Below are 16,222 nucleotides of genomic sequence, written 5' to 3' on the forward strand. Positions count from 1 at the left end.
ATAAATGTGAAATACAATTACAACTCAAGACATGAGTGGAATGTTTTGAAAATAATTTATTAGGAATTTTAAAAGTTTTTTCCCAAAGAAAAAAAAAAGAAAATGTAACAGGAAAAACAAGGGTTACAGTGTTGACAAGAGCGTTACTTTTCAGTGAACCCAGAGGCTGAGTACTCCGGTAGACAGCAGAAGACAGAGGAAATATATCAAAACCTACAACTTGGTAACCGACAGTGATTGATAGTGCCTTGTTCTTTAACTCATTTTAGAGTAAAACACTTGACATCCCAGTGCAACATCATATTATATGTGGAAAAAATGAATCGGGTTTCTAAAAAGATCTATTGCTTGATAGTTACATGGCTACAGTCGTCCAGTGAAAATGCAGTTTCTCTATCGGCGAGAAGACAATGAATCAGGTAGCCAAAGGAAGTTAAAAAAGAAACCATGGAGAATTTCTCGGACTGTTTGACAAGATGGTTAATTAGCCCTATCCCCACGCCGACAGAGCCAATAAAGTATAGGTATCGACCAAAGTTAATGTTAAAAATTCACATTTGCAACTGAAATACCCATTCTGAAACAGCAAATGGCACACTGGATGCCAATATGCGTGACCATGTGGAGTGATAACAATGCAAACACACAAGCTCTCACTCAAAAACGCAATCTGCAGAATTACCCAGCCATAATCGCACAATAGTGAAACTTTAGAATGACAGGCTCTGCACATGGATCCTTCATTTTTCCTTAACATTCATGACATTAAAATAACAATTCAAAACAACAATGATATGACAAAGTACAAAGTCATTGGGGGAGAAACAGCATGTAGTCCCACACCCACAATCCCCCCCACAGTAATGTAACATCTGAAAAGTACTCTCCCTTCATTTTCAAACTGGGTTTCCTGGGTGAATTCACAGTAAATGGAAAACTGTTTTACTTTCAGAGGCCTGAGGCAGTTTTCAAACTTAAACCCCTCAAGTTTTGAACGACAGGGAAGGAGATTGTATGGCTGGTCTAAAAGTGACGGGCAGAAATGCTGTCATTGACTGGCAATGCCCCCCAACTCAATGTGATACTATGATATGTAACAGTCAAGGTTTCCAACACCTAACAAAACTAATGAAACAAATATCTGCAGAATATGATCGTACCATTTCTGTCACACCTCCAAAAGCCCATTTTTTTTTTGCAGGAACAAAAAACAACAGAGCTGTATTTACAATATCTTACACAAATAAACAGCACAAGTTTTACCTGACTGGAAGTTGACTTGTGACTATCAGTTTAGTTATTTTTGATCAATATTAGTACAACAAGTTCTTAAAGTTAAAAAGCTACCAAGATATACATTTTTTAACTTTATAACACATTTTCAAAAAAATAGTATTAATCAGAAGTGTTCTGTTAAAATTCAGTATGAACTAGAAACAAATATACTACTTATTTAGTACAAATTATTGCTCCTGTCCTTCCGATATTTCATACCTGGAGATTGCCCTCCCTCATCTCAATAAAGAACATGTTCAAACCAAAATTCAAATCAACCAGTAAAACACAGAGAGCCGAAACAGAAGTTACACATCTTCACAAAAAAAAACAAAAAAACAAAAAGAAAACAGGTGAAACAAAACAAAGGAAAAACAAATCTAGAAAGTACAGTATCTGGATTGGATTCTAAAACAAACTGTCAATCAGGTTTAAAAAGAGTTTGCTCCTGTCTCGATTACAGTGAGAGGTTCAGTGGGACACAAAGTGATGTTAAGAGAGACAGACAGGGCAGGTCAGATAGAGGGGTCATCGGGGTGGGGGAGGGGGGGGGGGGTCAGGGGTCACACTACAGCTGCCCCGGCCGGAGCGGTAGACTGCACAGAGATATGCCAGATCAGCTCCAAGCAGCTTCAACTCTTTCTATCTCTCTGTCACTGGCCCTGAGGAGAAACACAAACATTGTGATGAGCGGATTTGGTACATTTTCTATTCCGAGAGCAGTCTGCAATCAGACCACTCAGATTTCTATCTAGGTTTTAGGGAATTGTTAGGGAAGATCAACTCACTCTCTTAGTGGTAGCCATTGGTAAAAGCTGTGGCAATCAGAGGACCCTGTAGAAGAAGGTGACACAACAGATGACCACTACTTCCAACATAATCACAAAAGCACAATTGCGCCACAACAACATAAAACAAGCAGCAAAATCGACACCACCAAACAGAATGATCCGATAGGGCAATTCCTATCTCCTTTTAAAATGCAATTCACATGTAAACAGTCATACATTTATCAATGGAAAATTGTACAGCCAACTTGTAGGTACACCTTTTTTGAAATAATATGAAGAATCTAAATACCTACGTGATAAGGGCTGTGTCTTACCCCCAGACTATGGCCGAACCCACTGCTAGGGGCGGGACTAGCAGCACTGAGGTAACTGCTGACAGCAGAGTCCTGACTGGCTGCTCCATACAAGTCTGCCATTGGCCCAGGGCTGCTGGTGCCTAAAAACCCAGCAGAGCGAGAGGGGGTGGAGCCTAAAATACATAATATGGACAAATTGTAAGTGAAATTTGACTTTGTGTTTTCGGCGGTGGACAAGGAAAGCTATCCTAATGTTTGTTTCCATCCTACACCCATACCTCTAACTACTGCAGCGGCGGCCGCCGCGGCTGCCATTGGTCCGTAAGCTGTCAGAGGAATGGCTGAGGAACACAGGAAAGAAAACGTTCCCGATTAAAGAACCGTCTTAGATCGCAGGCAGTCATGGCGTTCGCTCCTCGAATTTTTGTGTGACTTATAGAGAACGAGTGCCTTCGTCGATACTGTTCAGAATCATGGAATTTCCTGACGTAATAAAAGAAAAAAGGGGGGGGGACCCCACAACTGTTTGCGGCGTCGTTACTGTTTGTGACGTGGTTGCGGTGTGTCGGTGACGGGGGTGTGGAGCAGGCGGCCAGGATGCTGCTTGTAAAGCACAGTGGAGGGACTAACCTGTGAGCTCAGGGGGGTGGGGTGATGTCAGAAGGGGGGTCCTCTCTAAGTGGAATTCTAGAACAGAAACATTAGAGTGCTGTTGAGACACACACCACCACCACCACCACCACCACCACCACCAGCAGCAGCAGCAGCAGCCACTAGCAGAACACACCGACACACGGGTGGAGAGACACTACCCACAGATGAAAGGATGGAGTAAGAGTAGGAAGAGGCTTCGAGAGATGAAGAGAAAGAATGGGAAGGATACCGAAAGCTAGATTCTTCTGTTTAAACTGGCCACGGAAGCTGACATGTTAGGCTGTGCTAGATTCTCCGGTACAATGCTACGCCCAAACACGTCTAAAGCCCCAAACACCACTGGACAATTTGTTTTGAATTCACACATTCGCTAACACAATCACACACACGCAAAGCAAAGCATATGGAATTCCTCTCCCTGATATTTACAAGCAGCCATTGTGACAGTCATTGTGCTTTATTAGTTTGAGTCTGTCAGTGTTTATGTTAAAAGTTATGGGACTGACTCACGGCAAGCAAATGAGCAGCTTTTTAAGTCTAGGCACAGAACTAGCAGACATATATAACCGAGACCTCAAATGAATCACATATCTTAAAACCACACGAGTTGTATCACAAAGATGGACATGAACGACCTAAGCTGATCGGCCAGGATGAAGGGTTTGTGCAGTAGAGGTTTTACCTGGGAACTGGTAGGTGTAGCCTGGAGTGATCCCAGCATAGCTCCGGCTGGTGTACGTAGCAGCCTGGAACCCTGGGTAACCTGGGAGGAAAACAATCACAAACAAGAAGGTTTAGCATCGGGTGCAGCAATGCTGCCCCCTGCTGGACGAAATAGACCACATGCTCCTAAACAAATGGAAGAAAAAAAAACAACAAAAACAAGTTTGTCGTTTCTCAGGGCACGATGTGTGGCTGCACTTATTATAACCACCGCTGAAATGACTGTCAAAGTAAAACGTCTTCAGGTTTAGTCACTGTCATTAAGACAAAAGGTGTAATTCGCAGAATGAACAGCAGATGTTGGTAGTGTGGTGACAACGCTCCATCTCCATTACCGACTGCCCACCGGCTGAGGGAACGCCAGTGGTCAATCATCTCTGCATGAAGTCAAATATGACCTTATGACGGAGCACCTCACCGCAGCACGCTGACCTAAGCTGCGGGTCAGACAGGCCCTATCGTCAGCAGCATCATTAAGAGCTTACCCAGCATGCCAATGCCCAGCATGAAGGCGTCCATGCCGTAGGGCATCACTCGGGAGCGCCCCCTGGCTGAGCCTGTGGGGGACATTACTTCCTTGGGCTGAGCCTTCTTGCACTCGACCTGTCGAAACAAACATCCGCATGGCATGAGGGACACAGCGGGCCGTCGATGAGACCAAATCGAACCCCCCCCCCCCCAATTCCTGGAGTGAGAACGAGAGCGTTCGAGCCTCACCATTTTGCTGTTGATCTCGTGGAAGTGGATCTCGCACACTTTCTCCACCACGTCCTCGTTTTCGAAAGTCACAAAGCCGAACCCTGAGGAACACAAGGCGCGCGTGAGGACCGTGAAATTTGATGTCGGAAAAAGCCATTATTACCTCTTTGTTTCACAGGAGGTGGTGGTGGTGGTGGGGGGGGCTCTACAGTGCGTTTCTACCAACAAGTAATAGGTACAGTAATAGGCGATTAAAGCCTCCGCCCTGCCCCCTCTGTGCTACTCTTCCTGACTCCCCCCCCCCTCCCCTCCTGGCCAGCCAGCCTGATAAAGCTGCTAGGCTGTCATAATCGATCAGTCCCAGGGTGGGGAGGAGGCGCTTAAGGAAGGCTTTATCCTGATCCCGATTAACGGACTGTCTAATTAGCCTAGCCTCGTTCCTCTCCTCCTGCTCAGCCCGCAGGGAGGTGGCCCGGGGGGGGGGGGGGGGGGGGGGGGTAGCGGGGGGAGATCAATGGAAAGCCAGGCAGGACAGGAGGAAGAGCAGGAGAGAGATAGAGAGGGAGATAAGGGTGAGACAGGTGGGGGGTGAGAAAGAGAGAGAGAGATGAGGTAGTCGACGGAGAGAGAGGTACAGGGGTAGATGGCTTGCACGAGTGGACAGAGGGGTCCTCCTGTGTCACTCACCTCTGTGTCTGTTGGTGGTCTTGTCGAACATGAGCATGGCATCGTCAACCTGGGGGGGGGAAGACAAACAGAGTTCTACTCAGAGCCCTCTCCACATGCGCCATATTGTCTGACCTCACCCCATCTCCAGTTCTACTAGGAGGCTCTGCAACAGATGGACAGAGGGGGCCGAGTAGGGAGGGGGGGTGAGCTGAAGAGGGGGACAGGTTAATAAGGGGGATAGAGGAGGGAGGGAAGGAGGGGCCAGAAAGGAAAACAGAAGAAGAAAGAAAATGTGCGAGAGGGGGAAGAAAAGGGCCCATGGCGCATGGTGTTTTCAGGAAAAAAAAGTTCAGATCTCTTTCCGAAAGATCCGAATCTAAAATGTGTCCGCGTTTTGTTATTTGCAATCTGCCTCCGAACCATGTGGTTGCGATCTCTCTCAAACAGAGAGAGAGAGAGAGGCCCATAATCCACCCTCTTTCTCCTGCTCAGCAGACTATGGCCTTCCCATGGTCACTGGGAAAAAACTTCTGTTTCCCACTCCGATTAATGAATAGCGAGGGAATGTAGGAGAGGGCAGCTTAAGTGAGTGAAAAAAAAAGAGTTTGAAACAATTATGGCGTGAGTGTGAGTGTGTTTAAGGGAGAATCTCGCTAGCAGGTGGGAGAGACTGCGGGGTGATGGCGAGCAGGTGGAGTTACAGTGTGTTCCAGCTGTGGGAGCAGGGCAGATCGGGACTACAGTTTGAGCTGAAAAGACCCATAAGGAGGAGACGGAGAGAGTGCGGGACAGGGTGGAGAGGGAGGAGAGAGGAGAGACAAAGAAAGAGAGCAAGAGAACAAAGAGGCCTGGAGGCTTTGTTTGCTGGCACAGTCAGCCATCATTCCTCCTCCTCCTCTCCCAGTGACCTAGCTCTTTCTCTCTCTCTTCGTCCCTCCCTCTGTGCTTAGACACACACAGACTCACACACACACACACAGGTGTTTCCAACTGTTGCTGGAAGGAACACTAACTCACTTGGAAATGAAACGAGCTCTGGTTATCCCACACCTTATAAAACACGTATGACTTTCCAAATGAACTTTATATTTAGTAAGGCGAAATGTGCTTCCTCGATCAGCAGTGAGGTCAATAGCAAATGTGGACATGATCCTTCCTAGTATCTCGTCTGAACTACCACACGCGTATACGGTTCCACTAAGCCCTGGCACACTGCAACTGTTTGTCTGCAGTGTGTGTATTAGAATGTTCATGTATGTATGTATGTATGTATGTATGTGTGTATGTGTGTGTGTTTATGTGTGTGTGTGCGGGGGGTGGGGTGTCTACAGGCTTTAGGGACGCCCAAGGGCAGATTGCACAGAGAAAGGTCAAGGGGGAGGGAGGAGGGCCTCCGGCCAGTGTGAAAGAGGACCTGTTGGTCTGAGCCCTCTCAAATCACTGACTCCTTCCACTCTGACATTTGCGCCCCCCCCCACCCCTTCAGTCCTCTCGATCCTGTCCATGAAGCTGACGTCCCGGAGGACACAAACACATGCAAGATGTTCTCAGGCATCTGTAACTTAATTCCGTATTGACAGTATCTCCTAAACACATGTCCCTCTCTGGTAACATTCAGTCTATGACTAACACTGTGGCAATTTAAACTTTAATCATGTGAGGTTATAACAAAGTGAGTTTATAATTGTCCCATAAATGCTCGATATGTCAAACACAAGGCATTTTAATGGCACACTGGACAATATTCCCTCTCCTCTAACTCTCATCCTCCCTTCCATTCTCTCCCCATCCCTCTATCCACCCCCCTGTCCCAAACAGGGCAGAAGACAAAAGCTCCAGTGAGGCAGTCTAATCAGGAAAGTCCATGGATGGCTGGAGACTACAGTTCCCCATCAATCTATTTCTCTCTCTATCTCTGAGTGTCTTTCTCTGTCTTTCATTCATCCTATCTTCTGATTGGGAAAACATACTACACCCAGCCAAGACTATTATATAACTGAAAAGTATAATTTTTTTGGCACTAAACTACCTGTAGGCCATGATAGACTGAAGGCAAACTGTTTAACAAATGCATTCCAGCTTAGTTTTGATTTTAAACTAGTTGGGGTATCAGTGAAAAGTAACAAAAGTTTTGAAGCAGGGCAGAGCGCAGTGAGTAGAGAAAAGTCTCCTTATGAATAATCATCTGTGTCATCTAACAAAATATTTGTCTGCAGCTTTGTATAAAAGCATAATAGTCTCACCAAATCCCCGCACCCCATCGCTGCCCCAGTTCCACTCTTACGCCTCCAACACCCACCCTCTCTCTTGTCTCTCTCTCCCCCTGTCTTTTTCTCTCCCAGGCCCTCCCTCTCCCCCGCTCACCCTTTGTTAGACCATCATCTAGTCTCTCCCCCTGCATTTCAAAGCCCTCGGACTCTGTTGTTAAAATAATAGAAACTTTGGGTATAGCTCTAAAGATGGTGCGGAAAAAATACAGTGGTTTTACCAACGGTTATACACCGACTGTAAGTGACAACTTTGTTGGTTTAGTTTTGACCGTTGGTCGACCAGTATTATTGTTAAAAAACTCTTAAACTGACACCCCCTCCTCACCCCCCCCCCTCCCCTCCTTCTTCAACACAAAACCCCTTGCCCGCTGAATTACTTGGGGACAATGGGCAAGCCAGGTCACCACGGTAACGGGCCGGGAGGGGGTTGGGGGTAGGAGCAGCTGTTACATCAGATTAATTCAGATTCTGATAATCCCTCCCCCTTCCTCACCATCGGCACACACTCCAGAACTTTTCTCCCCCTCTTCTCCCTAACTTAGCCCTGCTTACCAACTACGCAGTTGCCTTGGGCTCCCCACCTCCTCTCGGACTCTGCCCCAAGTCTCCCTGTACCTCTTCCCTACACCCCTGACTCACTCATGCCCCCGCAGCTTACACTTCAAGTCCCTTTTAAAGTTACAATTGATAACACTTGTATTTATTTTTGTAAATATACTTTGAATAGAGATGAAATGCTTGGTAACATATGTTCCAGGTCATGATATCTTGCTTTCGGTCTCTGCAGTTACACAGATCCATTTTGTCTGCTTCCCCTCACAACAACCGAAGCTATGCTAAGTCTATGCTAACGCTATGCTAACACTATGCTAACGCTATGCTAACACTAGCTTAACACCAGCCAACACACTGCTTACCTTTCCAAACTGGTCGAAATACTGCTTCACATCCTCGATGGTCGTGTTCACCGACAGACCTCCCACAAAGATCTTCTTGGTCCGAGTCACTAACTATAGAGACAGGCAAAAATTGTATTTGTTTTCCATAAATAAATCCAGTACTTATCACAATGATTATAAACATTTATTTTTGGTATTCATTTAGGCAGCACGTTATTGCCATTGTTTGTCATTTCTCGTATCTCATACAAATAACATATGCAAATGGAACACAGGCAAACATCCAAATTTCCCAAATATCCTAATAGGCCTTGGTGTCATATGATTTATTTTTAATGGCACAGGTACACACACAAGACTAAGAGGAGTTTGGTGGCACTATTAAGTTATCCATGCCTTTCTAATACATCTTCTGGACTATCGTTAACACCGTCGAGTCAAACCTTTACTGACAACATTATACGCGAACAGTGAACGGTGTATAAGTTCGTAGACAATTCAACTTTGGGGAAAGTTGAAAGAGTTGGTGAGGTGTTAACTGTAACACATGACCACATAGCGCAGTGATGTCATAGCAGCAGTCACATTCATCTGATTACAGGGCATTAGCCCAGACAGAATGTGAAAAGCTCAACACAGACGTAGGACTGGATTGCTCCCAGGCAATGTCATTCATATCGCACAGCACTAAGCCCCGCTAAATCACACCTAACAAGCTCACTCACCTTGGGCTGGGCCCGACGAGGGAACGCAACTTTTGGATCAATCTGCGGAAAAGAGTTAAGAAGAGAGAAGTCCGGTTTAGGGACGCACGTTTACACAGAGGAACTAGCAAGCAGATCACCAAATCCACCAGATCAGTTCATCTCTCTTCCTTCCTTTGGTGGGGTTCCTTCCTTCCTTCCCACCTCCTGTCTTGTTTAATCCTGTAAAGGTTGCTGTGTGTCTGGATTATAGGGATGTAACTTAGACAATGCACTGAAAGAATCTCGCAGCAGAACATACTGTGCCCGAGCACAGGGGGAAAAGAAAGTAAAAAAAGAAAGGTCCATTCTAATCGCAACCATAAAGTAAAGCGTAACTGGCCCTTTCCTCATGTGCAGCCAACATTAGTCTGGTTGTGAGCGGGGGTTAGTTTGTGGATAATGTGGCAGGTGGAATGTCTGTGATGTCCCAGTGATAAGCACCACAGAGGTGCCCCCCTTCCAACCTTCACTCCACCACTCTCCCTCCTCACCAACATGTGACATGTGATCTCTCGGAATCTCACACAGGCACTACAATCACAAACACATCTCACCTCCGCACAGTGCGACAGAGACAGAGACAAGAGGGAGTGGTGCCGGGGGGGATGGGGGGAGGAGGAGGAGGAGGAAGGACAACACCGTGGGCAAGAGAGACGGGGGACGGAGGAGAGAGGACAGGACGGAGGAGAGGGCCCGACGCCACACACACTGACATCACATCCGCCTCGTTCTGGTTTGTTTGTGTCTGTTTGTTTTTCGCCTCCCTCTCTCTTGTCCCCGAAAATATTCCGCTCGTTTCCTAGTGAGACTGACCCATTCGTCGTGTAGGGCACGGCTCCTTTACTGTGCCAACCTCTGCTCTGCTCTGCGCTGTCAAACACTTGACAGAAGGGTAGCTTAACTACCACAACAAGAGCCGCTAAGAACTGATTTGACAGTGGTAATGGCACAGACGTGATTCAAGGGTTCACTGCGCAATTTGAGACCCAAAATCCAAACCCATAGCAATCATCGACAATATGAACAATATTTAGATCAGATTTAATAAGGACTATATCATGCCATAAAGAAGCAATTATAGATAGACTACGGTATGAGAATTTGAGACTTCTATATTAGTCTATACTGGTCTAAAGCTAAAGAACAGCTAGACTACTCCAGGCTGTGCTGTTGTTACACTAAGAAACAGTGAGACAGTACAGTGCTAAGAGCACTATATTAGTCTGTGACCACGACAGGGTAAAGTAGAACTACAGTAGAGATCTAGAGCCCCTATGGTAAACCACATGCGTTTACCAGAGAATGGTACAGTGCTGTTCTACACGTTTCATTTGGACATCACGGCAGGTTTCTACGGAGCAGAGTGAAAAGACTAGACTAGACTTGGACGTAGTACCGAATGCAGAGTCTACTGTTTAGTTCTATTCTCTAGACTACTCTGATAGTCACCTCCGGTCACCAACCCTCCTGTTGTCCAACACTCCTGTGCACATTCAAAAACAAACAAACAGACACACACAAACAAACAAAAATCAACACACAGCAACCAGCACACATCCAAGGGGGGGAAATTATGGACATTAGACAGAAAGATGTATTTCAGATCAAATATGGTATATTTTCCATGTGAAATGTGTTGCTTTCGCAGAACCGATCTGCTTTTGGTTTGTTTCGTTTTTACATCGAAGTAAAACATATTTTAGGAACAGATCATGCAACCTTTCAGGCTTATACTAGTGTTTTTTCCCCAACATGTTACGACATATTAATTAAATATCTGCTAACCCAACAGTGTAACAGGCCCTATTTTAAGGTTATGTCACTGATGTGATTTTAGGCCCAAGCCATAAAACAAGCCAATCCCACTGCCCATGTACGCAGAAAGGGAGTAAAGCTGAGCGTAAGAACAAGGGGTTTATCAAATCAGGACAATCCCCCTTGACCAATTACAGTCAACAGTTGGTGTGGTGCACTGGCTGCCTCAGCTTAACTAGCAACACACATATCCCGACGCTCCAATTGGTCAGGACTCAGGACTCTCGTCTAAAGTAAAATATCTGTTACTCAGGAGGACGGCCCAAGCTTGTTTCTTTCAATCCGATTAGCTAAGATATCCATACTAATCACACAAGGCGTTATCCTTCCTGCCATCCCTCCCTTCTCCTCTGCCGTTGGGTCAGCGTGGTAGTCCTCGCTACTTCAGGGTTAACTGAGACCTGAGGGTCACCGGTACCTCAGAGGCCCTTCAGCACCTGCAGCCCAGGACGTGCAGTCCTTTCGTCCTAACACACTGTCCTCTACGACACAATGTACTCTGCAACACACAAGCGCTGAAAGTGTTTCTCCTAAACTCCTTTCACATTCAAGCCACTCCTCAGAGTTCATTTGAATAAGAACGATTCGAGGCGAACCTTACCACAAACACCCCATCCCCCCCATCACCTACGTCAATTACATTAGGAAACAAAGAGTAAAAAAAAATCCTAAAAGGTAGTTTAAATAAGCTGAGGAAGTCAAATCTTTCTAAAAGGCAGCTGCTTTTCTAAAACATCCTCTTGGTACACTTCTATTGTCTATTCCTCTACACCCTCTAAAGTGGAGAATAGTTGCCTCTGGTCTTTCTACTGTGTAAACTTCTCTCCATTCTTGTCCAGTCCACTCACTCAGTCACAGCATGGCACATTCTTTCTGTTGCCACTGGAGAACTTTTTCTCTCTCCACACTAACAGGATAACCTGGCTGAGACAGAGAGACAGAGAGAGACAGAGAGAGAGAGAGAGAGAGAGAGAGAGAGAGAGAGAGAGAGGGGGCAGGGAAGGCTCTCTGAGGCTCTACTCGACTCACCGTCCAACCCCTGTGGCTGATCACTGAGCCCTCTCCACGCCAAACACACACTCACTCTATTAAGCAGCCACACTCCCCCCCCAGCGCACCAGAGACACACCTCACTACCAGCAACACCGAGGCTGAGCCACAGCCCACACAACCAGTAGGCGATAAAGTAAACAGGGTTTAGCTATCGTACGAAGAAAAGAAATACAATTAGATGCCATATCAGTTTTAATGACAAAGTAAAACACTTTACCATACCCCCGCGCGTAACCCCAAAAACTAATGAATAAAATCTATAATTGTACGGCAAACATACAGTGCATAACATTTATTAACAGTGCTTCAATTAGAGATGATTTCTAAGATTGTTGTCAAAGATGCTGTGCATTGTTAACCCTGCTCTGCTTTGGTGTCTGCGTCCTACTACGGAACGGGGGTGGAGGTGTATCTATGGAGATAAAACCCCATGACGACCAACCATAACGGCCCCCCGTGGCACGATCACCATGCCAGCTAAAACTGTGACAAGTGACACAGCCTGGCGGGCTTCTACGATAGGACAGACCTCTGTTATACCTTCACGTCTACCAAACAACAACCTGCTGGCCGAGCATCTACATTTGCACAATTTCCGCTCTGATTACGTCCTGATTCGAAAGTGTCTGGTTCCTGTCCTGTTAAGTGTTCCATCGTTAGGCCCCCCTTTTTTTTTTTTTCTTCTCTTCCTGTGAGGAGCCTTCTCTAGTGTTTTCTAATCTGCCTCCATATGTTGAGGTGCACAACTCGGATCACAGAACGAGGTGGAAAGAACCTGGGCACATGTGAATGCAGTGACCTAGCCACTGCCATCACCACTCCCACAGAGCTAGGAGGAACTAGCCGTCCCTATGGCGACCAACGGGCCCGCATTGTTCCCAGACCAGCCCACATTCATTACTGACAAAGACACACACACAAACACGCGCACACACACACTGCTTTTACATGCGCAACTTGTACACTTGCACTAATAAAGTACAAGTGCAAAAAAATAAATAAACAGGTAATGAGTGAAAACAGGCCTCTGAGTTTGTGGGTTTGTGTTAACTTACAACCTCCAGGGGGGTAAGCAGTTTCCCTGAGCAGGATCGACATGGATATTTATTGGGAAAACAGTGCATTGGTTTATCCTGACTACTCTTACAGCTGTACCTATCAGGTTTCGGAGGCACTCACATCATTTGTTCACATGCAAAAGTTTTTCAGGTCATTTTTACCCTAGGGACAAACCTTACAAAAGACCATGTGGAAAGATTGAGTTCTCACTAGATAAAGGCCTAGGCAACTCAAGAGACTCCTGGGCTCAACCCTGTCTGGGTCCCCCTGTAACCATAGCAATTGACACTGAGAAAAGCTTTCTTGACCAATTCACCATGGGAGGGTGAAGCCAAGAGAGAGCCAATTCTGTAGCAAGTGCCTCAACACAAACCGTTTTAAAATAAGGCTATTTAGCACAGTTAATATCTCACTTTAAAAAAATCCCAATGGAAAAGCATAGTCACAACTACCAAAGTAACATTAGCTAACTTTCTTTCTACATAAAATGTAAAAAGTGTAACTAGTGCGAGTGAGTCTCTTCACTGTGCCATCAGCTTCTGATCACTGTAAACCAATGAATTGATCTGGCCTACTGCCAAACAACTTGCACTCACTTGAAAAGAAGTTGTAGGATCATTACCCTAATAGGCGTGTTGATTAAACACTATCAAACACAGTCACACAGATGCATACTAAACATTGACCTAAAAGGGTTGAGAATGTAGGAGTTTTGAAAAAAAGTATATAATGTATTCAAACTCACTGTTTTTGAATCCAACTCGTGTCTGGTTTGGGCCAAAACTTTATCCACACCAGCCTGGTCAACATATGTGACAAATCCAAACCCTCTGCAAAAGAAACACCAAAATATGTAATAATTCCATCAACGGGTGTTGACATTTAATAAGAATACGTCTGTAAAGCAGTGTGCGAGCGGTTGGGCTCAGTTTGAGTGCAGCGTCGTAGCGGGATTTTCTGGCGCTGCACCGCGCACGCCTCCCTCACCTCGAGCGCTTAGTAACTGGATCCCGCATCACCATGCACTCCTTCACTTCGCCGTATTTGCAAAAGTACTCTTTCAGACCCTCTGAAAATAAAGACAAAGAAATACACATATTAGCCTGCATCAATTTTCCACTAGAAATATGGAAGTGCGTCACTTTTAGTTGTCTGCTGAGAGCCGATCGTGTTCCGAGTTTGTTGAACTTTCCGCTTGAGATTTTGTACCATAAAGGTACAGTATAAGTCATCAAAGTCTCTATTTGCTGTCATACCAATAATCAGTACAGAATAGTCTACATTAATTCATTTGAGATACAAACGATTACAAATGCTGTTTCCTCTGAATACATACGGTTTATTTTAGTTCAATTGGTTCGCATTATAGGCCAATCCGGGGCCTATTGAATGGGCGCTTTGATTTGTGGACTATGCATCAAGAGGGCATAGAGAAACTAGTAACTAATTAAACAAGTCTTGATAAACTACTCTCTATGAAATAACACATTTCTTATATTTTATAAACCATAATATGTTACATAAGAGTCAGTGGCAAAGTTATTATAGAGTTGACTGGAAGAAAGCTTACCTTGTGTTGTCTGCCAACTGAGTCCGCCAATAAACATTTTGCTAAAATAAAAGAAAACAGTTTACGGTGAAAACAGAAATATTTTCAACTTTTAGACGTCAAAGAACTAATTCCAGTAAGACATGTAGGTTGTATTCGACAAACAAGTTTTTGTAGATTATGCCTTTGATATAATAGATTTATAGAGGCAAAATATCCTTTCTGTCCATTTACGAGACCCTGAAAGAGCAGCCTCTGTAGACAGCCACGGACCAACAACGCAAAACTAACGCGTTCTCCCTTCTTCTCGGTTTTGAAATAGGGAATTCCTCTTAACTCCCGGGTCTGCCTCAGAAGTGTATCCGATATTTAGGCTAGGTAGATGGGCGACGAGTGAAGCTTTACCAGGGGTCGTGGGGGGAGTCCGTGGAGGACAGGCTGCTCTGGCTACCTTCAGTCTCCATTCCGTGCCCGTGTGTTCAGACTGTGCCTAGTGGGGAAAACAGGCAGAATGGAGTGATGGGGCGGGGGTTTGGCCAAGGGTAAAGGGGGGAGACGGCTGAAGCAGATAGGCTCAAGTAGAGCTGGTAGACTCCTCCTCTCCCGGTGCCCGCGTGTTCTTCTCAGTCTCATCCTACTTATTGTGCACCTCCGTCCATGCTCCTGTGAATTACGGCCATTTGATACAGACACTAGTTAGTGGTTTACGCACCTTTACGCACGCCATTCATGTACAAAATAATCTTGAAAGTAATCTTGCTTGTGTTTATACAAGAAACCAGCATCAATACCTTCGTTTTGCGATATACTGTCTGGAATAAAACCAAACAAACGTGCTTAAAGAGACAATCACAAAGAGGTGATCCAACGGATTACTGGTATGCAGTACTCGACGAGAGGTTTTTATTTATTCAACAATAATTCTTGGGAGTTGGATTGCAGGATTAATAGACACGGTTGAAAATCACATGCATAAACACCAAACTTTATTACATTTCCTTTCAAGGTGGTGTTACGCCAAACAGTTTTTAGACACGTATGGATTTGAAGGGCAAACGACCATAAGTCAGTATCAAATTTACTGTAAATGGTGTCAGTTACTTTGTTCCATGGCTCTGGTACACCTCCACCGGTTCTGGACTGAAACAGACTGGACTGTAGCATCAACAATGCCTCTCCCTGTCACAATATACCCTCTATACTCCAAACATAATTACAAACCCATATGTTTAGGAAATAGTATGTGGAAGGGCTCATTCACTGCGGAGTCTTAAGCATTTAATTAGTACCAAAGCCTTCTCCAGCTAATCTCCTTCCCTACACTGATTCAACATGTGACTGCTTCACCAACTAAAGGCCGATCAACAGTATGTTACTTCTCTTTGCATTCAGGTACAACAGTTAAAGAGTAAGAATATTGAGGGATACAGCTATGTCACTCAAAATAATTTAGCACCAATCTTAGAAAATTGGTCCAACTTCCATTGTGTATTTGCCTCTGAACTCTTTGGACAGGCAAACTACTTACAATCTTATTTTTTTGTTGTTAAAACTGTCTGAAGGATGGAGAAAAAGTGTGCAATGGTGACCTATTTGTTATAATAATAATTTGTAAGTGTCCTTTTTTAAGGTAGATTCCATATAAAACGGTAAGAAATATCCAAAATATCAATTGAAGATTCTGAACATCGAATTGTACAGTAGAAAATGGTTCAGTCAGCAAT

The 16,222-nt window shown here is 45.0% G+C and overlaps 1 protein-coding gene across 4 annotated transcripts; it reads right to left on the reverse strand.

Moving 5' to 3' along the window:
* Window positions 1-38: 38 nt before the first annotated feature.
* msi1b (musashi RNA binding protein 1b) lies at window positions 39-15,214 on the reverse strand. 4 transcript variants are annotated; one of them, XM_084690477.1, is made up of 15 exons: window positions 14,904-15,214; window positions 14,520-14,560; window positions 13,937-14,018; window positions 13,695-13,779; window positions 9,002-9,043; window positions 8,295-8,387; window positions 5,126-5,174; window positions 4,457-4,539; window positions 4,225-4,342; window positions 3,699-3,779; window positions 2,993-3,049; window positions 2,641-2,703; window positions 2,356-2,502; window positions 2,064-2,109; window positions 39-1,937 (listed from the first exon to the last, which is right to left on the reverse strand). In XM_084690477.1, the coding sequence occupies exons 1-15, from the start codon at window positions 14,960-14,962 to the stop codon at window positions 1,892-1,894; spliced, it is 1,092 nt and encodes a 363-aa protein (XP_084546603.1). In that variant the 5' UTR covers window positions 14,963-15,214; the 3' UTR covers window positions 39-1,891. The 4 variants fall into 4 exon arrangements, with proteins under 4 accessions (XP_084546603.1, XP_084546602.1, XP_084546605.1 ...); XM_084690476.1 differs by having other exon boundaries at window positions 2,356-2,535; window positions 14,904-15,212; XM_084690479.1 differs by having other exon boundaries at window positions 2,381-2,535; window positions 14,904-15,211.
* Window positions 15,215-16,222: the final 1,008 nt, after the last annotated feature.

This window comes from Hypomesus nipponensis, chromosome 24, assembly GCF_054491055.1.
Source record: "Hypomesus nipponensis isolate SF chromosome 24, ASM5449105v1, whole genome shotgun sequence".
Lineage (NCBI taxonomy): Eukaryota > Metazoa > Chordata > Actinopteri > Osmeriformes > Osmeridae > Hypomesus > Hypomesus nipponensis.